The 27,184-nt window shown below is 41.9% G+C and overlaps 1 protein-coding gene across 1 annotated transcript in view; it reads left to right on the plus strand.

Annotated features, from left to right (window-relative positions):
* The window catches only part of AGBL1 (AGBL carboxypeptidase 1), a 692,160-nt gene that overhangs the window by 335,289 nt on the left and 329,687 nt on the right, over positions 1-27,184 (plus strand). Inside the window, exon 18 of the mRNA XM_069559284.1 lies at positions 26,092-26,272. Within this exon, the coding sequence (XP_069415385.1) occupies positions 26,092-26,272 (181 nt within the window). The remainder of the gene's footprint in view (positions 1-26,091; positions 26,273-27,184) is intronic.

Here is a 27,184-nt window from a genome sequence, read left to right on the forward strand (position 1 = left end):
ATCTCATCCTCTGTCACCCCCTTTTCTTTCTACCCTCAGTCTTTCCTAGCATCAGGGTCTTTTCTAAAGAGTTGGCTTTTTGCATCAGGTGGCCAAAGTATTGGAGCTTCAGCTTCAGCATCAGTCCTTCCAATGAACATTCAGGGTTGATTTCCTTTAGGATTAGGTGGATCTCCTTTCAGTCCAAGAGACTCTCAAGATATATATATATATATACCTTCCAGACCCAGGGATGGAACCTGTGTCTGTGTGTCCTGCATTGGCAGCAGATTCTTTACCTCTAGCACCACCTGGGAAACCCCATATGTATGCATGTATACGTGTGTGTGTGTGTGTGCGTATCCATATTTGCTTTCTCTCTGATTATTTTCTATTACAGCTTATCACAAGATAGTGAATGTAGTTCTCTGTTCTGTACAGTAAATGCTTGCTGTTTGGGTCACTTGTAGAGACATGGATGGACCTAGAGATGGTCATACAGAGTGAAGTAAGAAAGAGAAAAACAAATATTGTATATTAATGCATATACTTGGAACCTAGAAAAATGGTACAGATGAACCTATTTGCAGGGCAGGAACAGAGACGCAGAAGTAGGGAATGGGTATGTAGACACAGGGAGGGAAGCGGAGGGTGGGATGAATTGGGAGATGAGGATATTGACACTACCAGCTGTAAAATACACAGTGAGGACCGGCTGTATAGCCCAGGCTTCCCAGGTGGCGCTAGTGGTAAAGAACCCACCTGCCAATGCAGGAGACTTGAGACGCAGGTTGAGAAGATCCCCTGGAGAAGGGCATGACAACCCACTCCAGGATTCTTGCCTGGAGAATCCCATGGGCAGAAGAGCCTGGTGGACAGCTGTCCATGGGGTCTCAAAGAGTTGGACATGACCGAAGCGACTCAGCACTCAGCACAGTGGGAACCTGCTGTATAGCCCAGGGGGCTCAGCTCTGTGCTCTGTGGGGGCCTAGGGGGTGGGATGGAGGGGGTGGGAGGGAAGCTCAAGAGAAAGGAAATGCATGTATACATATGGCTGATTCACTTTGTTATACAACAGAAACTAACGCAACCTTTGAAAGCAATTAGACTTCAATGAAAAGAAAGTCTTAGTTTTATCCTAAGGGCAGTGGGATGGGGGAGATGAATATTTTGTATGAACAGGGACGGGGGGATGTGAAATACTCAGAAAGGTATTTTGGAGGCAGAAATGACAGGACTCAGTAACTCTGTATGTGTGGGGTCGCTTTCTGTTGTGAGGGGTCTGGTGAGATGTGAGACCTCCCTGCTTCTGGTGAGTTGCGTGGAGGCACAATGATGCTCTACACTTTCACCAGCACAGGCCACGCCGGGCCCTGAGCTTGAAGGTCCGAGGCCATGGGGCTTGTCTCTGGACAGCTGTCTCTGTCAGCCCAGGCCACAGAAACCAGCAGGAGGGTGTTAGGAAATGTCAGGAAAGGCAGAAGAAAACATCAGGAAGAGGGGCCAGAAATAAGTCTTTGATCCTGATAGAAGACCGGTTTGGGAGCAGTGGAAGACTTTACATGCTGATCTCACTTTCTCAATTCAGGCCTAAATGTGTCACTAAAATTCTCTGCGAGGCTCCCTGGCCAGACCCAGTCCCCCTCCCCTCCACACACACACTCTGTTGATTCCACACATCCTAGGAGCCCTTGGCCTGCCAGGAGCTCTTTCTTGTTGCCCAGTCATCTGTGAATATACCTAATTCAGAAGGTGAATACATTTAAATGGCTTAAACATGAAAGGCATGTTGCCAAGCAACCGGGAAACTGAAATACCCTTGTCAGGGTATGCAAGGGAAGAGCTAGCAGGTCACTGCTGTAGTTGTTTTTATTGGAACAGCATCAGTAATAATCCTCTTTCTCTTTCTTTTTCTCTTGTATCTTCTCTCACTCCCTCCTTTCATCTCTTCCTGTAAATCAGCAGCTCAGCCTTAATTTTAAAACATAATATCTCTATTTCAACCCAAGTGTGGCCGGAATAGCTCTGGGTTCTGCTTGGGGAGTAACTAAGCAGGAAAGTTACTTTCTCTATTCCTGACTTCTCCCTGCTCCTTAAACACCTTCAGGTTCTTGAAACAACCTGTACCATGCCAACCCTTGCAGGAGTAAAAAGGCCCGCATCTCAAGGCAAGCAATGCGGCTATTGAAATTTCCTGGCACGATTTGAGTTTTAAAGCACTCTGCTCCAGTGTCGGGTGGTGACATATGTTTTGGGCTTAAGACTTAAATTTTCTCCTACCTTCTTGGTCCTTGTGACTCAGGCCCATAATTTATTCATCGTGTGGTTTTCACTTGGTGGTTTTTCTGTTCTTCAATAGCGGAAACTAAAAAGGCTTTGGCAAGAGGGAGGTTGAAAATTCCTGAAGGATAACGCAGGGAAGAGAGCAGGCTTTCAGTTGGCAAATTTGGGAACGCATGTAAGAATTAAAGATTTTAAAATTTAAAAACTAAAAAAATAAAAAAATAAAAATAAAAAAACAAAACAAAACAAAACACAACAACACAATAAAAAAAAAAAAAGGAGAATCATCTGCATTTCCCTGGTGGCTCAGTGGTAAAGAATCTTCCTGCCAATGCAGGAGATACAGGTTTGATCCCCAATCCAGGAAGATCCCACATGTAGTGGAATAACTAAGCCCGTGCGCTGCAAGTGCAAAGCCTGTGCTCTAGAGGTCCTCAGTCTCACCTCCTGAGCCCATGTGCTGCCACTACTGAAATCCGTTTGCAGTCACGCCTGCACTCTGCAACAGAGAGGAGCAGCCACTCGCCAAAACTAGAGAAAAAGCCTAGGCAGAGTGAAGACCCAGCACAGCCAGAAATAAATTATTTTAAAAAAGAGAGAATCATCCTATTTGCCTATTTAAAAATGTCCCTTGCACAGGAGATTGCATTTCCCCCCTACCCTTATCACTTCTGTCGACTTAAAAACATAGCCACAACCCCAAAGTTGAGAGCTATGCTTTGTTCAGTGGAAATTTTTAGGACTTAAACCCAGGAGGTGACATCTCAAGTAACCCTGAGGGAACTGCTCAGAGGAGGCGAGGGGAGGAGCCAGGTTATACAGAAGTTTTACAAAAAAGGACAGTTAGCTTGAACATCAAGAGATTATTGTTTATGAAAAGAAACCAGATATCTCAAATTGAGGAATTTCTTTCCTGGTGACTCAGCAGTAAAGAATCTCCCTGCTAATGCAGGTGATACAAGAGAAGGGAGTTCGATCCCTGGGTTGGGAAGATCCCATGGAGAAGGAAATGGCAAACTGCTCCAGTATTCTTGCCTGGAAAATTCCATGGACAGAGAAGCCTGGTGGGCTACAGTTCATGGGGTCACAAAAGTTGGATACCACTTAGGGACTAAATAACAAAACAACATGCATTTTTCTATGTGAGGGAAAAGGCGAGAGTCTGAGCTCACTGAAATCATTCCTTTACTATGTATCTCCGCTCTCTGGGCCAGTATCCTGTATTTTCACATCCTGAGTTCCTCAGGGCTCACTGTAGGGAGTGGCTGTGGCCCTTTGGCTGCTAGATTTTGCAGGTATTCTTCCTGAGCACCCTGGAGGATTAGAATAGCTGATGACTGTGACATCCTTGTTTATTGATATGGCAGGGAATACTCCTTTTTTCACTTCCCTTCCCCTCTTCACAGACGCCTAATAGTATCTCACAATAAGATTTCCTAACAGTCCATGGTAACACGGGCAGATGCTGTGCGTACGGAAAAAACTGTCTTTGGAACAGAGTACCTGCACCCTCAGGGACTTTGAATTCTTTTCTCTTTCAAATACGATCAGACAAATAATATGGGTAAGAGCAAAGTGAGAGACCCATTGTATGTGATCTGGGAGCAGAATTATTCACTAGGATATTTCAATGTTTTCTGAGCAAAGCAATAGCTCTTTAATCTCTTTCTTCAAGATTTGTATCTGTATCTTTCAGTGCTTTATAATATGCCTCAACCTGATGAGATGTAATCTAGTGTAACAAGGTGAGCTGTGTTGGATGTATCTTTACTGAGCTGGAAAAGGACTCCTTCCAATTCAGTTCGTTTATTTAGGCTTCTCGAGGTTATTGGGATGCTCAGCTGTGTCACTGTTGCGCCTAGGCTGAGAGCTCTGGCTGAAGATTGCTGAAATTTTGGCTGTATCTTTAAAACCATCCTTTCAGAAACAGCTGGTAGGGATTTGACCTCACCATCAGTAGTCTGTAGGTGACACAGCCCTCCTGGGACCTTCTGGTGCTTGAAGGAATTATAAAGCTTTCCTCTGGACAGAATTAATTCTATTAAGGAGGCCAGAGGCAAAGGAGCCTGTGTCCTGGGGTACCAGTGAGCCAGTACATACCAGGCAGAAATGTTAGCATCCCTAACTGAGATCAGCTGATGGGTTGGTGGGGGTTTGGAGGTGCAGTAGCATCTGTCTGCAATTTTCCTGATGCGATTACTCACTTCTCCCAAGTGACTGTTGCTTCTGTGGGTAGTAAATTTCTTAAACCCAATCTAAATACTGTATTATGATACTGTATATATTATGCATCATTAGAGCACAGATGTATCATTTTTATTTCCAGCATATTATAGTATAACAAAATCCGTAGAAAAAAATCTGTACCATTTGACACATATGAGGAAATGCAGATATTTGCTCTTATTTATGCAGAGTCTAAAATTGTTATCTCAGCCTCCATTACACCACTTCCTCTTGGTTATCTGAAAATTGCCCAGGAATAGATTTCCTGATTTTCTTTTCATTTATACATTATCCAAACCCGCTTTCTTATAGTCAGCGATAGGCAAGACTAGATATAGTCAAAATAAGAAAGTGAGATTGCCCTTTGCAAAGAAATATGGGTTTGTAATAGTTCAAGATTGGATTTGTTTCATGAGAAAGAAGGCAATGAAACAATGTTTTGTGTGTGTGTGTGTGTGTGGGGCTTATTCTTTTATTCATTGTATTAATGTCTCAACTATATTACATTGGAATGTATTTACTTTTACCACTGAGTATGGTGAACAGTATCAGTTAGAGACTTGAAAGAGGGTCCAGGACTGTATTGTTCAAGTTAATACAATAAGCCCTCTACATATGAATGACCTCCACCCCTCCTCTAAATTCTCTGTTGCCTCCATTTGCCTTAATTTTCTTCATATTACTTAGAGGATGTTGCTGTTTGTCTTCCCTACTAGAAAGTAAGCTCCTGATGACTGAACTTTGACTGCTGCCTTGTTATAGCTCCAATTTGTATTATAATGCCTGGTGCATCATAAGGGCTTAATAAAATACTTGTTGAATGAATGGATTCTGCAAGAATTAGTGAAATATGTTGTGAAACAACTGGGCATGGAGAGGTTAATTAAAGGTTAATTACTGTTAATTATAGGCTTCCCTGGTGGCTCAGTGGTAAAGAACCTGCCTCCCAATGCAGGAGACACAGGAAACACAGGTTCAGTCCCTGGGTCGGGACAATGCCCTGGAGGAGATGACAATCCACTCTAGTTTTCTTGCTTGGGAAATCCCAAGGACAGAGGAACTTGGCAGGCTACCATCCATGGGTTGCAAAGAGTCCGACCTGACTTAGCAACTAAACCACAATGGGGCTTCCCAGGTGGTGCTAGTGGTAAAGAACTTGCCTGCTAGCAGAAGAAATAAGAGACATGGGTTTGATGGCTCAGTTGGGAAGAGTCCCCTGGAGGAGGGCATGGCGACCCACTTCAGTATTCTTGGCTGGGGAATCCAATGGACAGGGGAGCCTGGTGGGCTACCATCCACAGGGTCACAGAGTTGGACGTGACTGAAGTGACTGCACGCATGTGCGCGGAGCAGACCTTTCCTGAGGTCAGCCTTTGCTCCACAGCTTCCTCCCTGCTGCTCCCCCAGATCCTCAGTGCGGCAGTTGAGGGGGCGGGGCATGGGCATCCTCTCTCCTCCTTCTGTCAGTACAGGAGCCCTTGTATTTCTGTCAAGAAATTAGAAATCTCTTTACAGAAAGAAGCCAGTGTCTCAAGCTGTTTACCTTTCATTCTGTGGTCAGGAGATCATTTCTCAAGCTTTGAGAGGAAGACAGAGTGCAGAGTTCTGTGAGGGATAAGATCTGAGGCCACTCCAGTATTCGGGCCTGGAGAATTCCATGGACTCTATAGTCCATGGGGTCACAAAGAGTAGGAGACACGACCTGAGCGACTTTCACTTTTCACTTTCTTGCCCCTAGAGGAGGGTGGGGATGAAGATGATTGGTTGGGGATGAACTGAAGTTTTTAACCTCACCATTTGGAGCAACCCCGAATGAGGCTAGTTTGGAAACAGAAGTCTGGTCAGTTGTGTGTTCTCATGGCATATGGGCCAGAAAACCAGTAGCTTATGAGTTTGTATGGACTTTCCTAGTGTTCAGTGATCAGGACTCTGTGCTTCTGGTGGAGGGAGCACGGCTTCAATCCCTGGGTGCATAACCAAGATCCTGCATGCCCCATGCCCACCTCCCCTCCTGCCCCCCAAAGTGTTTGTAAAAGAAGGCATGTGAAAAGTAGGCCCTGCTCATCTGGGAAGGAATTGTACCCCAGTAATCAGGAGCAGCGAGGGAGATGCAGTTCACACTTGATTGTTCAGAAACTTATTATTAGCACTGATTACCTGCTCTCTATTTTTCTGCTGATACCTGACTTTTGACTTCTCTACTAATTAGCACTTGCATCTGAATATTAGAGAAAGAGAGAAAAAAAAAAAAGAGATGAAGTTCCCTGTAATTTCACTTCTTATTAGGCACTCTCTTAAAAGAATACAGGAGAATATAGTAGAATCAAAGGGGATTGAAACCACTGGCCAAAAAGGTTTATTTTTTTTTTATCTATAGTGTTTCACATTGCCATTGATAATCAATGAATTTAGTGTTGCAAAGACCTGAGAGAGCCTGATTTTATAGGTCAGGGACTTAGATTTCAGAACAGTTCAATCTTTCCTAATACGTTCAATTGGTAGGATGCAGACGGGGCCTCAAACCCAGCTCGTTCGACTCAAAATGGACATGGTGCTTGCTGTCACGTCAATATATCATTGTGTTTTATCTCAAGAGGATTAATTTAAGCGTTCCTCTTGAGTATACAAACAGAATAATATATGGTCAAATGAAAAGAACATTGGATTTTGTTTCAGAACACCTACATTTTCCTCCAATGATTTTTAATGATTTGGTTTTGTTATTGTATAATTCGAGTTGTTATTTAAATCTTCAGAGGGGAAAAAAGATCTAGGCTCATGGCTTCACTGAAAAATTCTGAAATAAAATTAAGAAAGAAATACTTCTAAACTTCAAAAATCTTCCACAGACATGAAAAAGTGGTAATGGCTTCCAAGTCATCATACATTCATCTCTAAGTCTGTAAAGGACATTACAAGAAAGAAAAACTACGGGCTCTTGTGGGACATAGATGCACAAATCCGGAGGGAAAAAAGAACAAATCTAGAATTACAGAAATGACATATACTGTAATCAAACTGATTGGTTCTCAGGAGAGTAAAGTTGATACGACTTGAAAAAAACCAGTCAGTTTAATACAACGTGATGTCTTGTTGCTCAATCTCTGAGTCATGTCCGACTCTTTGCAACCCCATGGATTGCAGTATGCCAGGCCTCCCTGTCCTTCACTATCTCCCAGAGGTTGCTCAAACTCACGTCCATCAACTCAGTGATTCCATCCAACCAACTCATCCTCTGTCGTCCCCTTCTCCTCCTGCCCTCAATCTTTCCCAGCATCAGGGTCTTTTCCAATGAGTCAGCTCTTCACATCAGGTGGCCAGATTATTGGAGCTTCAGCTTCAGCATCAGTCCTTCCAATGAATATTCAGGGTTGATTTCTTTTAGGACTGACTGGTTTGATCTCTTTGCAGTCCAAGGGACTCTCAAGAGTCTTCTCCAGCATCACAGTTCAAAAGCATCAATTCTTTGATGCTCAGTCTTCTGTATGGTCCAACTCTCACGTCCGTACATGAGAACTGGAAAAACCATAGATTTAACTATATGGACCTTTTTTGACAAAGTGATGTCTCTGCTTTTTAATATGCTGTCCAGGTTTGTCATAGCTTTTATTTCAAGGAGCAAGTGTCTTTTAATTTTGTGGCTGCAGTCACACTGTCTGCAGTGATTTAGGAGCTCAAGAATAGAAAATCTGTCAGTGTTTCCATTTTTCTCCCATCTACCTGCCATGAATTGATGGGATCGGATGCCATGATCTTAGTTATTTTTAATGCTGAGTTTTAAGCCAGCTCTTCCATTCTCCTCTTTTACCCTTATCAAGAGGCTCTTTAGTCCGTCTTTGCTTTCTGCCATTAGAGCTGTATTATCTTCACATATGAGGTTGTTGATTTCTCCTGGCAATCTTGATTCCATCTGTGAGTCTTTCAGCCCAGCATCTTGCTACTCTGTATAAAAGTTAAATAAGCCTGTCCATGGACAAAGGGGAACCTGCAAGGAGAATGTAGGAGGGGCATAATCACGTTATAATCAAATCCCATACCTGCAGGCTGGGTGACCCACAGACTGAAGAATACCAAGGAAGTCCTTGCACTGCTGTGACAGTTTTAGGCCCCACGTCGGACTTCCTAACCTGGGATCTGGCAAAGGGAATCCCCAGGGAATCTGACTTTGAATGACATTGGGATTTGATTATAGGACTTCCACAGGACTGAGAGAAACCAAGACTCTTGGAAGGCATGAACAGAATCTTGTGTCCACCAGAACCCAGGGGAAACCCCACCGAAAACTGCTCCACTGCCTGTGAATATTAAGCGTCTTCTGCAGAGGTGTGGGTCAGGAGTGGCCTGCCGCAGGGTCAGGGCTGCTGGCACCAGCAATCCTGGGAGGTGCTTGTCGGCATGTGCTTAGTCTTTCAGTCGTGTCTGGCTCTTTGTGGCCCTGTGGACTGTAGCCCCCCAGGCTCCTCTGTCCTTGGGCTTCTCCAGGAAAGAACGCTGGAGCAGGTTTCCATGTCCTCCTCTAGGGCAGGAAGATCAGGGACCAAACACAGGTCTCCTGAATTGTAGTTGGATTCTTTACTGTCTGAGCCTCCAGGGAAGGCCAAGAATACTGGAGTGGGTAGCCTATTTCATCTCCAGAGGATTTTCCTGACCCAGGTATTGAACTGGGTTCTCCTGCATTGCAGGTGGATTCTTTACCAGCTGAGCTACCAGGGAAGGGCATGGTGGCATAAGCCCTTTTTGAAGGTTTCCAATAGACCATGGAGCTTGTAACCTCCAGGACTGGTTCACCTCAGGCCAAACGACAAACAGGGATGGAGCCATAGCCCCACTCATCAGCAGATAATTGGATTAAAGATTTTTTTTTTTAATTTTAGTTTTTTATTTTTTAAATTTTAAAATCTTTAATTCTTACATGCATTCCCAAACATGAACCCCCCTCCCACCTCCCTCCCCATAACATCTTTCTGGGTCATCCCCATGCACCAGCCCCAAGCATGCTGCATCCTGCGTCAGACATAGACTGGCGATTCAATTCACATGATAGTATACATGTTAGAATGTCATTCTCCCAAATCATCCCACCCTCTCCCTCTCCCTCTGAGTCCAAAAGTCCGTTATACACATCTGTGTCTCTTTCCCTGTCTTGCATACAGGGTCGTCATTGCCATCTTCCTAAATTCCACATATATGTGTTAGTATACTGTATTGGTGTTTTTCTTTCTGGCTTACTTCACTCTGTATAATCGGCTCCAGTTTCATCCATCTCATCAGAACTGACTCAAATGAATTCTTTTTAACTGCTGAGTAATACTCCATTGTGTATATGTACCACCGCTTGCTTATCCATTCATCTGCTGATGGACATCTAGGTTGTTTCCATGTCCTGGCTATTATAAACAGTGCTGCGATGAACATTGGGGTACATGTGTCTCTTTCAATTCTGGTTTCCTCGGTGTGTATGCCCAGCAGTGGGATTGCTGGGTCATAAGGTAGTTCTATTTGCAATTTTTTAAGGAATCTCCACACTGTTCTCCATAGTGGCTGTACTAGTTTGCATTCCCACCAACAGTGTAGGAGGGTTCCCTTTTCTCCACACCCTCTCCAGCATTTATTGCTTGCAGATTTTTGGATCGCAGCCATTCTGACTGGTGTGAAGTGGTACCTCATTGTGGTTTTGATTTGCATTTCTCTAATAATGAGTGATGTTGAGCATCTTTTCATGTGTTTGTTAGCCATCCGTATGTCTTCTTTGGAGAAATGTCTATTTAGTTCTTTGGCCCATTTTTTGATTGGGTCGTTTATTTTTCTGGAATTGAGCTGCATAAGTTGCTTGTATATTTTTGAGATTAGTTGTTTGTCAGTTGCTTCATTTGCTATTATTTTCTCCCATTCAGATGGCTGTCTTTTCACCTTGCTTATATTTTCCTTTGTTGTGCAGAAGCTTTTAATTTTAATTAGATCCCATTTGTTTATTTTTGCTTTTATTTCCAGAATTCTGGGAGGTGGATCATAGAGGATCCTGCTGTGATTTATGTCTGAGAGTGTTTTGCCTATGTTCTCCTCTAGGAGTTTTATAGTTTCTGATCTTACATTTAGATCTTTAATCCATTTTGAGTTTATTTTTGTGTACGGTGTTAGAAAGTGATCTAGTGTCATTCTTTTACAAGTGGTTGACCAGTTTTCCCAGCACCACTTGTTAAAGAGGTTGTCTTTACTCCATTGTATATTCTTGCCTCCTTTGTCAAAGATAAGGTGTCCATATGTGTGTGGATTTATCTCTGGGCTTTCTATTTTGTTCCATTGATCTATATGTCTGTCTTTGTGCCAGTACCATACTGTCTTGATGACTGTGGCTTTGTAGTAGAGCCTGAAGTCAGGCAAGTTGATTCCTCCAGTTCCATTCTTCTTTCTCAAGATTGCTTTGGCTATTCGAGGTTTTTTGTATTTCCATACAAATCTTGAAATTATTTGTTCTAGTTCTGTGAAAAATGTGGCTGGTAGCTTGATAGGGATTGCATTGAATTTGTAAATTGCTTTGGGTAGTATACTCATTTTCACTATATTGATTCTTCCAATCCATGAACATGGTATATTTCTCCATCTATTAGTGTCCTCTTTGATTTCTTTCATCAGTGTTTTATAGTTTTCTATATATAGGTCTTTAGTTTCTTTAGGTAGATATATTCCTAAGTATTTTATTCTTTTCGTTGCAATGGTGAATGGAATTGTTTCCTTAATTTCTTTTTCTACTTTCTCATTATTCGTGTATAGGAATGCAAGGGATTTCTGTGTGTTGATTTTATATCCTGCAACTTTACTATATTCATTGATTAGCTCTAGTAATTTTCTGGTGGAGTCTTTAGGGTTTTCGATGTAGAGGATCATGTCATCTGCAAACAGTGAGAGTTTTACTTCTTCTTTTCCAATTTGGATTCCTTTTATTTCTTTTTCTGCTCTGATTGCTGTGGCCAAAACTTCCAGAACTATGTTGAATAGTAGCGGTGAAAGTGGACACCCTTGTCTTGTTCCTGACTTTAGGGGAAATGCTTTCAATTTTTCACCATTGAGGATAATGTTTGCTGTGGGTTTGTCATAGATAGCTTTTATTATGTTGAGGTATGTTCCTTCTATTCCTGCTTTCTGGAGAGTTTTTATCATAAATGGATGTTGAATTTTGTCAAAGGCCTTCTCTGCATCTATTGAGATAATCATATGGTTTTTATTTTTCAATTTGTTAATGTGGTGAATTACATTGATTGATTTGCGGATATTGAAGAATCCTTGCATCCCTGGGATAAAGCCCACTTGGTCATGGTGTATGATCTTTTTAATGTGTTGTTGGATTCTGATTGCTAGAATTTTGTTGAGGATTTTTGCATCTATGTTCATCAGATATTGGCCTGTAGTTTTCTTTTTTTGTGACATCTTTGTCAGGTTTTGGTATTAGGGTGATGGTGGCCTCATAGAATGAGTTTGGAAGTTTACCTTCCTCTGCAATTTTCTGGAAGAGTTTGAGGAGGATAGGTGTTAGCTCTTCTCGAAATTTTTGGTAGAATTCAGCTGTGAAGCCATCTGGACCTGGGCTTTTGTTTGCTGGAAGATTTCTGATTACAGTATCAATTTCCGTGCTTGTGATGGGTCTGTTAAGATTTTCTATTTCTTCCTGGTTCAGTTTTGGAAAATTGTACTTTTCTAAGAATTTGTCCATTTCTTCCACGTTGTCCATTTTATTGGCATACAACTGCTGATAGTAGTCTCTTATGATCCTTTGTATTTCTGTGTTGTCTGTTGTGATCTCTCCATTTTCATTTCTAATTTTATTGATTTGATTTTTCTCTCTTTGCTTCTTGATGAGTCTGGCTAATGGTTTGTCAATTTTATTTATCCTTTCAAAGAACCAGCTTTTGGCTTTGTTGATTTTTGCTATGGTCTCTTTTGTTTCTTTTGCATTGATTTCTGCCCTAATTTTTAAGATTTCTTTCCTTCTACTAACTCTGGGGTTCTCCAACTCTTCCTTTTCTAGTTGCTTTAGTTGTAGAGTTAGGTTATTTATTTGACTTTTTTCTTGTTTCTTGAGGTATGCCTGTATTGCTATGAACTTTCCTCTTAGCACTGCTTTTATAGTGTCCCACAGGTTTTGGGTTGTTGTGTTTTCATTTTCATTAGTTTCTATGCATATTTTGATTTCTTTTTTGATTTCTTCTGTGATTTGTTGGTTATTCAGAAGTGTGTTGTTCAACCTCCATATGTTGGCATTTTTAATAGTTTTTCTCCTGTAATTGAGATCTAATCTTAATGCATTATGGTCAGAAAAGATGCTTGGAATGATTTCGATTTTCTTGAATTTATCAAGTTTAGATTTATGGCCCAGGATGTGATCTATCCTGGAGAAGGTTCCATGAGCACTTGAAAAAAAGGTGAAATTCGTTGTTTTGGGGTGAAATGTCCTATAGATATCAATTAGGTCTAACTGATCTAATGTATCATTTAAAGTTTGCGTTTCTTTGTTAATTTTCTGTTTAGTTGATCTGTCCATAGGTGTGAGTGGGGTATTAAAGTCTCCCACTATTATTGTGTTATTGTTGATTTCCCCTTTCATACTTGTTAGCATTTGTCTTACATATTGTGGTGCTCCTATATTGGGTGCATATATATTTATAATTGTTATATCTTCTTCTTGGATTGTTCCTTTGATCATTATGTAGTGGCCTTCTTTGTCTCTTTTCACAGCCTTTGTTTTAAAGTCTATTTTATCGGATATGAGTATTGCCACTCCTGCTTTCTTTTGGTCTCTATTCGCGTGGTATATCTTTTTCCAGCCCTTCACTTTCAGTCTGTATGTGTCCCTTGTTTTGAGGTGGGTCTCTTGTAAGCAGCATATAGAGGGGTCTTGTTTTTGTATCCATTCGGCCAGTCTTTGTCTTTTGGTTGGGGCGTTCAACCCATTTACGTTTAAGGTAATTATTGATAAGTATGATCCCGTTGCCATTTACTTTATTGTTTTGGGTTCGGGTTTATACACCCTTTTCGTGTTTCCTGTCTAGAGGATATCCTTTAGAATTTGTTGGAGAGCTGGTTTGGTGGTGCTGAATTCTCTCAGCTTTTGCTTGTCTGTAAAGCTTTTGATTTCTCCTTCGTATTTGAATGAGATCCTTGCTGGGTACAGTAATCTGGGCTGTAGGTTATTGTCTTTCATCACTTTAAGTATGTCTTGCCATTCCCTCCTGGCCTGAAGAGTTTCTATTGACAGATCAGCTGTTATCCTTATGGGAATCCCCTGGTGTGTTATTTGTTGTTTTTCCCTTGCTGCTTTTAATATTTGTTCTTTGTGTTTGATCTTTGTTAATTTGATTAATATGTGTCTTGGGGTGTTTCGCCTTGGGTTTATCCTATTTGGGACTCTCTGTGTTTCTTGGACTTGGGTGATTATTTCCTTCCCCATTTTAGGGAAGTTTTCAACTATTATCTCCTCAAGGATTTTCTCATGATCTTTCTTTCTGTCTTCTTCTTCTGGGACTCCTATAATTCAAATGTTGGAGCGTTTCATATTGTCCTGGAGGTCTCTGAGATTGTCCTCGTTTCTTTTAATTCGTTTTTCTTGTTTCCTCTCTGATTCATTTATTTCTACCATTCTATCTTCTATTTCACTAATCCTATCTTCTGCCTCCGTTATTCTACTATTTGTTGCCTCCAGAGAGTTTCTGATCTCATTTACTGTGTTATTCATTATATTTTGACTCTTTTTTATTTCTTCTAGGTCCTTGTTAAACCTTTCTTGCATCTTCTCAATACTTGTCTCTAGGCTATTTATCTGTGTTTCAATTTTGATTTCAAGATTTTGGATCATTTTCACTATCAATATTCGGAATTCCTTCTCCGGTAGATTCCCTACTTCTTCCTCTTTTGTTTGGTTTGGTGGGCAACTCTCCTGTTCCTTTACCTGCTGAGTATTCCTCTGTCTCTTCATCTTGGTTATATTGCTGCGTTTGGGGTGGCCTTTTTATATTCTGATAATTTGTGGAGTTCTCTTTATTATGGAGCTTCCTCACTTTGGGTGGGGTTCTATCAGTGGCTTGTCAAGGTTTCCTGGTTAGGGAGGCTTGTGTTGGAGTTTTGGTGGGTGGAGCTGGGTTTCTTCTCTCTGGAGTGCAGTGAAGTGACCCGTAATGGGTTATGAGACATCAAAGGTTTTGGGATAATTTTGAGCTGCCTGTATATTGAGGCTCAGGGGAGTGTTCCTGTGTTGCTGGAGAATTTGGGTGGTATGTCTTGTTTTGGAACTTGTTGGCCCTTGGGTGGAGCTTGGTTTCGGTGTAGGTATGAAGGCATTTGATGAGCTCCTATTGCTTAATGTTCCCTGAATTCAAGAGTTCTCTAATGTTTTCAGGCTTTGGGTTTAAGCTTCCTGCTTCTGGTTTTCAGTTTTATTTTTACAGTAGCCTCTAGACTTCTCCATCTATACAGCACCGATGATAAAACATCTAGGTTAAAGATGAAAAGTTTCTCCACATTGAGGGACACTCAGAGAGGTTCACTGAGTTACAAGGAGAAGAGCAGATGGAGGGGGTAGTTAGAGGTAACTGGAATGAGATGCGGTGAGATCAAGAGAGGAGAGAGCAAGCTAGCCAGTAGTCACTTCCTTATGTGCGCTCTATAGTCTGGACGGCTCAGAGGTATTTACAGAGTTATACGGGGAAGAGGAGAGGGAGGAAGTAGACAGAGGTGACCAGGAGGATAAGAGAGAGGAATGAGTAGGAGAGAGACAAATCCTGCCAGTAACCAGTTCCTTAGGTGTTCTCTACCGTCTGGAACACACAGAGATTCACAGAGTTGGATAGAGAAGAGATGGGGGAGAAAAGAGACAGAGGCCACCTGGTGGAGAAAAAGGAGAGTCCAGAGGAGGAGAGAGTGGTCAAGCCAGTAATCTCGCTCTCAGGTAAACTTGGGTAGTGAAGTTTGGGTTTTTAAATGTACAAAATTGACAACAAAAACCTAAGAGCAAAGATTAAAAATCTGGAGTAGAGGTCGGATTTTCAAAGATACAATATTAAAGAAAAGCAGAAGGAAAAAGGAAGAAAGAAAAAAAAAGAATTATTAAAAAACAAACAAACAAACAAAAAAACGAAACAAAACACCAACAACCATCCAAAGAGTATATATGGTGTTTGCCTTAAAAAAAAAAAAGTCTTTTTTTTAAAAAATAGTAATACTAGGTTATAGAAATAAAAATTAGAGGAGAAATAGAAGACTTAACAATTAAAAAAAAAGCTCGGAAAAAAAAGGAAAAAAAAAAGCAAAAAGCAAAAAAAAAAAAAGAATGTTTTTAAAAATATTAAAAAATTAAAAATATATCTGGCTCTTCTCTGATGTTATGGGCCATGTGGGCTCACTTCCAAGGTGGTTCCCTCTGTTTAACTTCTTCTGTTTGCTGGTTTTTAGGCTCACTAGTTCAGTCGCGCTGTGGGGAGGGGGAATGCTGCAAACAAATAGCACTGTCGTGTGTACACAGTATCTCTGCCCCGCTTGACCTGTCCTTTCTCGCGGCGCACAAACCGCTCCGGCTCTATGATGCTCAGCCGGGAACCACCTGGGGCCGGCCCTAGGCTGCGTGCACTTCCCCGGTCCAAGCCGCTCAGGTTCGGCCCTCAGGCAGCCCTCAGAGGCACAGATGCGGCTGGGACTGCGCTTTGTGCCCTTCCCAGGTCCGAGTAGCTCAGGAGTTTGGCGAGCACGATCGCCGCGGCTTGTCACCTTTTCCGCCGCTGCTGCTCAGCTCTCTGGGTGGACCGCTGGCGCACCCCGTGAGGCAGACTGTGACTGTCCAGCACCCCCAGAAATCTTAGCAAAGGAGCCTGCTTGCAGTTAGGTAAGTAAAGTCTCTCCAGGTCTGCAATTGCCCCTTTCCAGTCCTTACGGCTCTGGCTGCCTGTCCCCGGTGGGGAATGGTCTGCAGCCGGCTTTTTCCGCTCCGTCCTTTGTTCTGTGCTCGGTCCTGGCGGTGTCTTATTTTCGAGCTTTTCGCGTGGTAGCTATCCCACAGTCTGGTTTGCTAGCCCAAGTTAGATCGTTCTGGTTGCGCGTGGAGCGTTCCTGCCGGATTCTTGCAAAGCGCTGCAGCCCGCGCCTCCCGCGCGTCCCTGCCCTGCCCCCACTTCCCAATGGCGGATGCAGGCGTCTGTGCTGCTTTTCCGCTGGGGGAGTTACTGGTGGGCTTGTAATCTGTTGGTTTTAATTATTTATCTATTTTTCCTTCCTGTTATGTTGCCCTCTGTGTTTCCAAGGCTCGCCACAGACCTGGCAGGGAGAGTGTTTCCTGGTGTTTGGAAACCTCTCTTCTTAAAATTCCCTTCCCGGGACGGGCTTCCCTTCTCAGGACGGAGCTCCCTCCCCACCTCCTTTGTCTCCTTTTTCGTCTTTTATATTTTTTCCTACCTGTTTTTGAAGACAATGGTCTGCTTTTCTGGTTGCCTGATGTCCTCTGCCAGCCTACAGAAGTTGTTTTGTGGAGTTTGCTCGGCGTTGAAATGTTCTTTTGAGGAATTTGTGAGGGAGAACGTGATCTTCCCGTCCTATTCCTCCGCCATCTTTCTCTACCCCCTGGATTAAAGATTTTTGAGCATTGCTCTGCCCACCAGAGCAAGACCCAGGTTTTCCCCAGAGCCAGTCCCCTCTATTAGGAAGCTTTCACAAGCCTCTTTCTCATCCATCAGAGGGCAGACAGAAGAAGCAAGAACTATAATCCCATGGCCTCCAGAATGAAAGCTACAATTACAGAAAGCTAACCACAATGATCACATGGATTTATAGCCTCGTGTAACTCAATGAAGGTATGAGTCATGCCCTGCAGGGCTACCTAAGATGGTCCGGTCATGATGGAGAGTTCTGACAAAATGTGGTCTACTGGAGAAGGAAATGGCAAGTCGTTTCGGAATTCTTGCCTTGAGAATCCCATGAAGAGTATGAAAAGGCAAAAATACATGACATTGGACACCTACCCCAGGTTGGTATGTGTCCAGTATGGTACGGTCCAATATGTCCAGTATGCTACTGAGAAAGAGTGGGAAAATAACTCTAGAAAGAATGAAGAGGCTGGACCAAAGTGAAAACCATGCTCATCTGTGGATGCAATCTGGTTTTGAAAGTAAAGTTCGATGCTGTAAAGAACAATACCCTATATGCAGCTAATTAAAAAAGGGAGGTAGAAAAATCTTTATATATTGATCTAGAAAGACCTCCAATATATATTAGTGAAAAGTAGACAACACAGAAAATGTTCATAGCATGCTATCTTTGGTGGCAAACTTTAGTATCATGTATATTCTATATAGTATATAATTTTTTCGATCAAACTCTTTTCAAATTTTCTTTCTCACAATATTCTTTCATTGAGATTTTCTTCTTTAATTTTTATTTTATATTGAAGTATAGTCAATAACCTCAGGTATGCAGATGACACCACCCTTATGGCAGAAAGTGAAGAAGAACTAAGGAGACTCTCTTGATGAAAGTGAAAGAGGAGAGTGAAAAAGTTGGCTTAAAGCTCAACATTCAGAAAACTAAGATCATGGCATCCGGTCTCATCACTTCATGGCAAATAGATGGGGAAACAGTGGAAACAGTGGCTGACTTTGTTTTTTGGGGGTCAAAAATCACTGCAGATGGTGAGTGCAGCCATGAAATTAAAAGACGCTTACTCCTTGGAAGGTAAGTTATGACCAACCTAGATAGCATATTGAAAAGCAGAGACATTGCTGTGTCAGCAAAGGTCCATCTAGTCAAGGCTGTGGTTTTTCCAGTAGTTATGTATGGATATGAGAGTTGGACTGTGAAGAAAGCTAAACAACAAAGAATTGCTGCTTTTGAACTGTGGTGTTGGAGAAGACTCTTGAGAGTCCCTTGGACTGTAAGGAGATCCAACCAGTCCATCCTAAAGGAAATCAGTCCTGAATATTCATTGGAAAGACAGATGCTGAAGCTGGAACTCCAATATTTTGGCCACCTGATGTGGAGAGTTGACTCATTTGAAAAGATCCTGCTGTTGGGAAAGACTGAGGTTAGGAGGAGAAGGGGACGACAGAGGATGAGATGGTTGGATGGCATCACTGACTCAATGGACATGGGTTTGGGTAGACTCCGAGAGTTGGTGATGGACAGGGAGGCCTGGCGTGCTGCGATTCATGGGGTCGCAAAGAGTCGGACACGACTGAGCGACTGAGCTGAACTGATGGTTGGTTAACAATGCCATGCTGGTTTCAGGTGTACAGCAGTGTTTCAGGTGTACATACCCATGTATCTATTCTTTTTCAAATTCTTTTCCCATTTAAGTTATTGCAGAATATTGAGCAGATTTCCGTGCTATACAGTAGGTCCTTGTTCATTAACTGTTTTAAATGTGGTGATGTGTACATGTCAATCCCAAATTCCCATTTATCCCTCCCCTCTCCTACCTTTCCCCTTTGGAAACCATAAGTTTGTTTTCTAAGTCTGTGAGTCTCTTTTTTTGTAAATAAGTCCATTTATATCATTTTTAAAAGATTATGCATATAAATGATATCATTTTCTCTTCCATTTGTTTCCTGGTCTCTTTCTTCACCCCCTTGCCCTTCAGTCAGGCCATTTTTATCCACTCTCTTCCAGAGTTAATGTCATATTAGCTGACTTGACCTTAATATCACAATATGCACTTTTTTGCCATTTCTCCTGGCATCTTTAGTTCCAAGAAAAGTCCCCATCTCATCACACCATTGTAGAATGATTTTTTATGGTGCTTCCATAGCCTATAAAATTACTCCTTAGCCTGGCTAAAAGACCTGTTTAAAAGAATTGGGTACAGATTTAGCTTATAGTATCATTCTTATCTTCCATATAGCTATTGCTTCAATCACATAAAATGACATCGCTTTTCTTCAGACACTATGTGCTTTATGACATAGTTATTTTGCAAATATATCAACTTATCCCTTTCCTATCATCTCCCACCTTCCTTTCCTTTTTTCTTTTTGAAGTATTTTACTGATTTTTTTTTTTTTGACCACACCATGAAGAATGGGGAATCTTAGTTCCCTGCATGCATGTACGGGTGCTCAGTTGCTTTAGTCCTGTCTGACTCTTTGTGACCTCATTGACTGTCGCCTGCGAGGCTTCTCTGTCCATGGGATTCTCCAGGCAAGAATACTGGGGTGGATTGCCAAGCCCTCCCCCAGGGGACCTACCGGACCAAGGGGTGAAACCAAAGTCTTCTGCATCGCAGGTTGTTTCTTTACCCACTGAGCCACCTGGGAAACCCCCTTGTGGTACAAGTATGGTGTCCCAGCCTCTGGATCACCAGGAAAGTCCCCAATCTCCTTCCTTTCTTTTCTTCATCTTGCAAACTCCAATTAAAATGGGGTGAACCAGATCAAACGTCACCTCTTCTGTGAAAATTTAATCATTTTTTTAAAAATTTTATCTTCTGTGTTTTACTATTGGACAATATTTAGAATATATTGAAAAATTGGAAATATTGACAAATATTTTGTATCTATGAAAACTGACATATGATTGTTATTTTCTGGAGAGACAGACACATTAGGTCAGGATAAAGAGGACATAAGAGTGACTCAGATGGCCTCCACTCACAGATTTGTCTCTGTGTACAGATGCCTTTAAGTATCTATTAATACAATTAAACACAGATCGGATCCATTACAATTCAGGTATCTCACCTATATTGCTTTCACTCATCATTATGTGACAGGTACCCTCTAATATCAACAGAAAGAGATCTATGTGTCGTTTTTAATGGCTACATAGTATTCTTTTTTATATATCATTTCCTTAGCTAATTTCCTGTGGATGCACATTAAGTCACTTCCAGGTGCTCGTATTACGGTAAATAATGTCATAATGAGCATTCCACTGTGCTTTGGGATTGTTTTGACAGTTTCCCCTGATCACATAAGATCTTGATTATCTGTTTTCCTGTCTTTCTCACCAGACTATTATTAGTTCCCTGAGGGCAAAAATCATTTCTTTTGGAATCTCAAGACCTTTATAGAGTGCCAGCAGGAGCTTAATAATACCTCTAAAAGAAAGAAGGGATAAACGAATGGATATTTATAGAGTTGGGTGCACATTGCACATGTCTTTAGTTCTTTCTCAGTTTCTCACTGGCCGTGAGCCTGATACCTCTTAGGACTGTACAGTTCTCTGCTTGTTTCTAACAGATGTCATTGCCACTGACATAAATTTAATATGTGACTTTAAGAATTACAGTATGCCAAACCATGACTCCGCCATAGATCTTCATGGACTCCAGAATAGATTTTATAAATCGCAGAGAAAAAAAAAAAGATGTATACCCTACACTCTTTGCCCTCCCCTAAGCAGAGATGAGTTATTGAATCTTAAATTTTCAACTACAGGAAAAAACACATAGTATGTGTATTGCCTACTGTTTACAGCTGTTGTCTATTACGGGTTCTCTGGAGCACCATTTGGGGCTACAACTGAATGGCCCCATAGGTTGAACTCACCCATATGAATGCAAAATTGCCTTAAATCACAGAGAAGAAGAGAGGAGAATCTACTAGAAATGGCTAAACTGCTGCTTATGCTAATGTCTTTGTGAGAAGCCACAGTTTCCCTGTTTGCTTCTTTAGGAGAGCCTCTTAGGTTTTGTGGCATATGACAATCCAGTGAACTGTAAACTTGACTTTCCAAAGAAGAGAAACATCACTGATATTTCCTTGCAAGAGCTACATTTGACTTACTGACTATAATGCACTAATTGCACCAGTTATCCGGCAATGGGACTCAACTGGCCCAGACAATGAGAGGATCCAATTGATGCTGAAAATTTACAAGAGCTTAAGCTTTTTTTTTACTTCTTCGTGATGGACTGAGAACACTTACTATTGTTTAATATACTGTAAATGAGCATAGTTCAAAAACCACAGAGAGTGATGTGGAATTATAGAACTGAAAACAGGCCACTGATTGGGTCCAGATTCATCAAGCCTCTTTATTTCTCAATAAGCTTTTTATTGGCATGTCAATACAGCTTGCTTTGGAAGTAATTGTGATCAGATGATATAGTGGGAAAGCTGACCTTCAACTAACTTCAACTGTGCTAACCAGCTGATTGCATACCACGCCCACCCCGTACTCTTCTTACTTAGTAAGTTCCAGTTAGCAAATTGTTAGTCTAACATGCAGAAACTCCAGTCCAAAACTCAGTTTCTTCAGAAACTTACGTAATTCAACTTAGAACACGGTGGGGCTGGAATTTGAACTCTGGAAATACAGCTCTTGAAGTTGTTCTCTGAACTTATGGTTGCCAGCAGGGAAGGATGGGGGGAATGGATAGTTATGGAGTTTGGGATTGATATGTACACACTGCTCCACATAAAATGGATAACCAACAAGGAATCACTGAGAACTCTGCTCAGTGTTATGCGGCAGCCTGGATGGGAGGGGAGTTTGGGGTACGTGTGTATATATAGTTACATGTATATGTGTGGCTGAGTCACTCTGCCGTGCGCCTGAAACTATCAAAGCATTGGTAATCAGCTATAGTCCAATATAAAATAGAAAGCTGAAAAAATAAAAGTTGTGCTCTACCCCAGTAGGCTCTACTGTCTGTGACGAAACGTATGTACTGTCTATAGAAATGTCAGGATTTTTTTGAAGCACAATCTTTGGTATGTCTTGCTCCTGTTTAAAAGCCATCATATACTCTCTATTTCTTAAAGCAGAAATTCTCAACTGTTTATTTCTGGGACACACCTAGCAAATATTCTCATGACAACTCTTTGTGTCCCTCTTTTCTCCCCAGTCCAGAAAGCACACTTGGGTGCAGGCTATTCAAGGTAACCATATTATAAAGATGATCTTAAACTGTTCTTTTATTCATATAAGTTGAACTAGAGTCTAACAAAATAGAACAAATATGTGATTACACTTGCCCAGTCAAATAGTGGTTTATTGGTCTCAAACATCTAGAAGCATTGAGGAAGCTAGTGAAGGTGCAGGATAGCTGTTTAAGGGTTTTTTTCCAAGAACCCAGGCTCTTTCTACCTTTATGTTACCATCTTCTCATGTGACTTGGATTCTCGAATTGGCTTCCTCACCTTAAAGTGTCAGATCTATGTTCAAGGAAGGAAGAAGAGGCAGATACAAGAGACAGAAATCTTAGAAGGCATTTGCCAGGTGAAACCATGCTCTCTAATCCTTTTTCCGACAGACTTACCCTCTGGCTGCTATTCACATCTCAGTGGTCTTACTCCTGTCACATGGCCTTTCCTCCCTCTAAGAGGATTCATGAAGCTGGGTGTTTTAATCTGGGCACTTTTTTAACCTCCCCCGAAATCAGGGGTCTTGTAGTAGGAAAGAAGGGGACTAAAGCATATTGGACAAGGAACCAACATTTTGTGTGATATATACATTGTGAACATATGTATATATATCTATGTATGGAGAAGAAAATGGCAACCCACTCTGGTAATCTTGGCTAGAGAATCCTGTGGACAGAGGAGCCTGGTCGGCTGCTGTCCATAGGGTCACCCAGAGTCGGACACGACTGAAGCAACTTAACATGCATGCATGCATTGGAGAAGGAAATGGCAACCCACTCCAGTGTTCTTGCCTGGAGAATCCCAGGGACAGGGGGAGCCTGGTGGGCTGCCACCTATGGGATCCTACAGAGTCGGACATGACTGAAGCGACTTAGCAGCAGCAGCAGCATGTATACATACAGGGCTTCCCAGGTGGCACAGCAGTATAGAATCTGCCTGCTAATGCAGGAAACTCAATAGATACAGTTTTGGTTCTTGTGTTGAGAAGATTCCCTGGAGTAGGAAATGGCAACTTCCAGTATACTTGCCTGGAAAATTTCATGTACAGAGGAGCAGGATGGGCTATAGTCCACAGGGTCGCAAAGAGTTGGACATAACTGAGCACATGTGTACACACACGCACATATACATATATAATGTGAATATATCTGTATCTGTATCTATTTCTCTATATTATCTATGCTGCTGCTGCTAAGTCGCTTCAGTCGTGTCCAACTCTGTGTGACGCCATAGATGGCAGCCCACCAGGCTCCCCTGTCCCTGGGATTCTCCAGGCAAGAACACTGGAGTGGGTTGCCATTTCCTTCTCCAATGCATGAAAGTGAAAAGTGAAAGTGAAGTCGCTCACCTGTGTCCGACTCTTAGCTACCCCATGGACTGTAGCCTCCAGGCTCCTCCGTCCGTGGGATTTTCCAGGCAAGAGTACTGGAGTGGGGTGCCAATGCCTTCTCCGATATCTATATATAAAAGAAGCAAACATTTGCACTTTTATTAATAACCAGTGATTCTTCAATAGATCTCATCACAGATCATAGCATACCAGTGAGACACTGACTTCATGACTGAGAACTTCTGATTAACAGTATAAACTCCAAACCCAAAACAAAATGTATGAGGAGGGATATTACTAGTTTGACACCAGTCTAATTTCTAAATTCATGAGCTACCATTTCCAGTCCTTTGCTTCAGCCACTCGTGGCTCTTCTTGATTCTTGAAAGCACCGGTTTGTAAAAACTGATTGTTTTCACAGACTGGTAAAAACAATGAAAACACAACAGGAAACTGGTTGTGTTTCCTCTGTGTTCTTTGCATGTATCTTTTTCTTTGCTTAGAAAAGACCCTTCCTCACCTTCTCTCTCAAGCTGTGCTTGGTTGCCCAGTTGTGTCTGGCTCTTTGTGACCCCATGGACTATTGAGCACCAGGCTCCTCTGCTCATGGGATTCTCCAGGCAAGAATACTGGAGTGGGTTGCCATGCCATTTCTCTCAAGTTAGATGATAATTATTCTGCAGGACTGAGTCTAAATAAATGGCATCACATCTCTGGAAATGTCTTTCCCTCTCTCAGACAGATCTATTTTTGGTGCTTTATTTACACCTCCATTAGCTCGCTTGTCGTTATTTGCTTGAATGTTTGTCACCACCGACAAGTGCTTTGGTCTTTTACAGAACAAGAACTATAATAGATTCAGCTTTTTCTACTCAATGCCTCCTGCAGTTCCTGGAATATGTTCAAGATACCTGCTTAAATTAAAAAAAAAAAAAGCTGAATGTTATCCCCCAAATATAAAGGATCTGCAAAGTGAAGCAATGTGCTCTCACCACAGGCAATAAAAGTGCACGAATATATATGCCCCTTAAACCTGCATCTTGTTGGCTATTGACAGAGGGCGTTTTGTTTGTTTTAACTGATGATACTAGTAATATGATTGGATAATTAATAGTTTATTTCTCCATATCTTTTATTCCTTGTTATTTAGGGGTTCTTGAGGTTATTCAGTTTTGTCTTTCTTTGTATAGAATTAGAGATATAGTTTATACTCTTTAAGGGGAGAAAAGCCATAAACTCACAGTTAAATACTTAACTCATGATTTGAATAATCAGGAAGAAAATGACTTGTTTAACTTTTAGACTGTTTAGTGGCTAACGTATTTATATCTGGCAAAAATTTTGTTCTCGTCTTTAAAATGAGTTTAGGAGCAGTAAGGAATTGGGTGAGGATACAGAAGGAAGTGAGAGTCCAAAAAACCCTCACAAAATCAAACAGGAGGTTAGAGCAGACATGGTGAATCGCTTGTCTGATTCCACACGTTCCTAACCTCCCACTTCCTCAAGTATGTGAGGACAGACATCACTAATCAATCAAAGACGTTTTCCACCTGAGCCCAGATGTGGTCTGAGAATAGGTCTCAAAGCTATGTGCATCTTCTGTCAACAAAGAAAAGATAAGTCCATCTTTTCTCAATGCATTCTGCATAGAGGTATGCTGTGTTAACACACTACTTGTGATTGGCAGAGAGTGTGTTCCTGATTTCTTTCGCAAAGTGAAGGGTGTATTGCAACTCCAAGACTGAACTTCTAGGCACTTCCTTCTGTGAAATCTCTCCAGGATTGGCTTCAGTGTCATAAAGTCAATCATAAGTTTCCCAGTTCAGTTTCTGTACTTGACTCTCTTACTGCTGTGAAATGAGAGGGAACATCCTAGCCACAGATTTTATAACTGAGAAGGGAGAGAGCTAAGAGGTACACACCTAATGGCAAGCAATGTGCCAAGTGCTTTATAATTACATCGTTTAGTTTTTATAACAGCTACAGGAGGTCAGTATCATTGTCCTCATTTTACATGTGGGACAGCAGCCTTGGAGAAATTAAATCCTGCGGCTGAGATCTTACAACTGGTAAATGATGAAGATAAGATTCAATCTCAGATCTGGGACATCCAGCACCATGCTATTGGATACCGAAGAGAAAACTGTTTCTTTGGTGGTCTTCTAAAATCGGATTCATGGCTTGTTTTGATGCCACGAAGTACTTACAGTTTGGATAACAGCCTTGAGCTTTAACTTTATACTCTCCCGAGTCTTAGAGACTATAGAGGCAGATGGAAAATGGATAAATACACATTAGGTGTGTATTAGAAACGATCAACCTATTTAAGGCTTTATGCCAGTCAGGTGTAAAACTGGCTTCCTGGAGATTGTCTTGATGGATATGGAAACTGTATTTAGGTTTAATTTTCTTGTGTGTGTGTTTTCTTTCTCTCTGCAGGGCAGCGCCCATACCAAGTGATTACGGCTCGAGTTCACCCAGGAGAGAGCAATGCTAGCTGGGTGATGAAGGGGACCTTGGAGTTCCTGGTCAGCAGTGACCCCGTGGCTAGGCTCTTGAGGGAAAACTTCATTTTCAAGATAATCCCCATGCTCAACCCAGATGGTGTCATCAATGGCAAGTAAGTCAGGCACCGGGCCTGACTTAGGTCGCATTTATGTTACCATGATAATGGATTGTTGTTCTGCTCAATGGGTTTGACTTGAGAGGTCTTGGTACTCTGGCAGGAATAACTTCTCTTGAGTTCTGTTACCTCGCACAAATATCAGGATGTTCTCTATAAACATTGGTATCAATCTCATAGTTTCTTTTAATAGAAAAGTATAGACTCATAGGCAATTAGTAACAGAAGAATCCTTAGAAAGAATTGAATCTAACACTCTCCTTTTAAAAAGGAAGGAATTGATGTCCATGATAATCAGATGACTCCCCGCGCACTACCCCCTGCCACCTGGGCTGGACTAATGACAAAGCCAGGGCTCAAACTGTGATCTGATGAAGTTAAGACTGGTGCTTTTCTTTGCTCCTGAGCCTGGTGGGCCTTGGCCCACTGGGTCGCAGAGGGTCGGGCACGACTGAAGTGACTGAGCACGCACTGCAGATCAGTCTTTATTCTCAGTTGTGTTTTTACTTGGAGCAGGAAATGGCACCCCACTCCAGTACTCTTGCCTGGAAAATCCCATGGATGGAGGAGCCTGGTGGGCTACAGTCCGTGAGGTCGCGAAGAGTCGGACACGACTGAGCGACTTCACTTTCACTTTTCACTTTCATGCATTGAGAAGGAAATGGCAACCCACTCCAGTGTTCTTGCCTGGAGAATTCCAGGGACGGAGGAGCCTGGTGGGCTGCTATCTATGGGGTCACACAGAGTCGGACATGACCGAAGTGACTTAGCAGCAGCAGTGTTTTTACTGAATTCTGGATACAGCTATAATAAGGGTGTCACTTTATTTAAACGGAATGGCTGAAATGGTTGAAGAATGGCCATAGGATGGCTAAAAATGAAATGACTGAAAAATGGTTGGCTGAAAGA

This window comes from Ovis canadensis, chromosome 18, assembly GCF_042477335.2.
Source record: "Ovis canadensis isolate MfBH-ARS-UI-01 breed Bighorn chromosome 18, ARS-UI_OviCan_v2, whole genome shotgun sequence".
Lineage (NCBI taxonomy): Eukaryota > Metazoa > Chordata > Mammalia > Artiodactyla > Bovidae > Ovis > Ovis canadensis.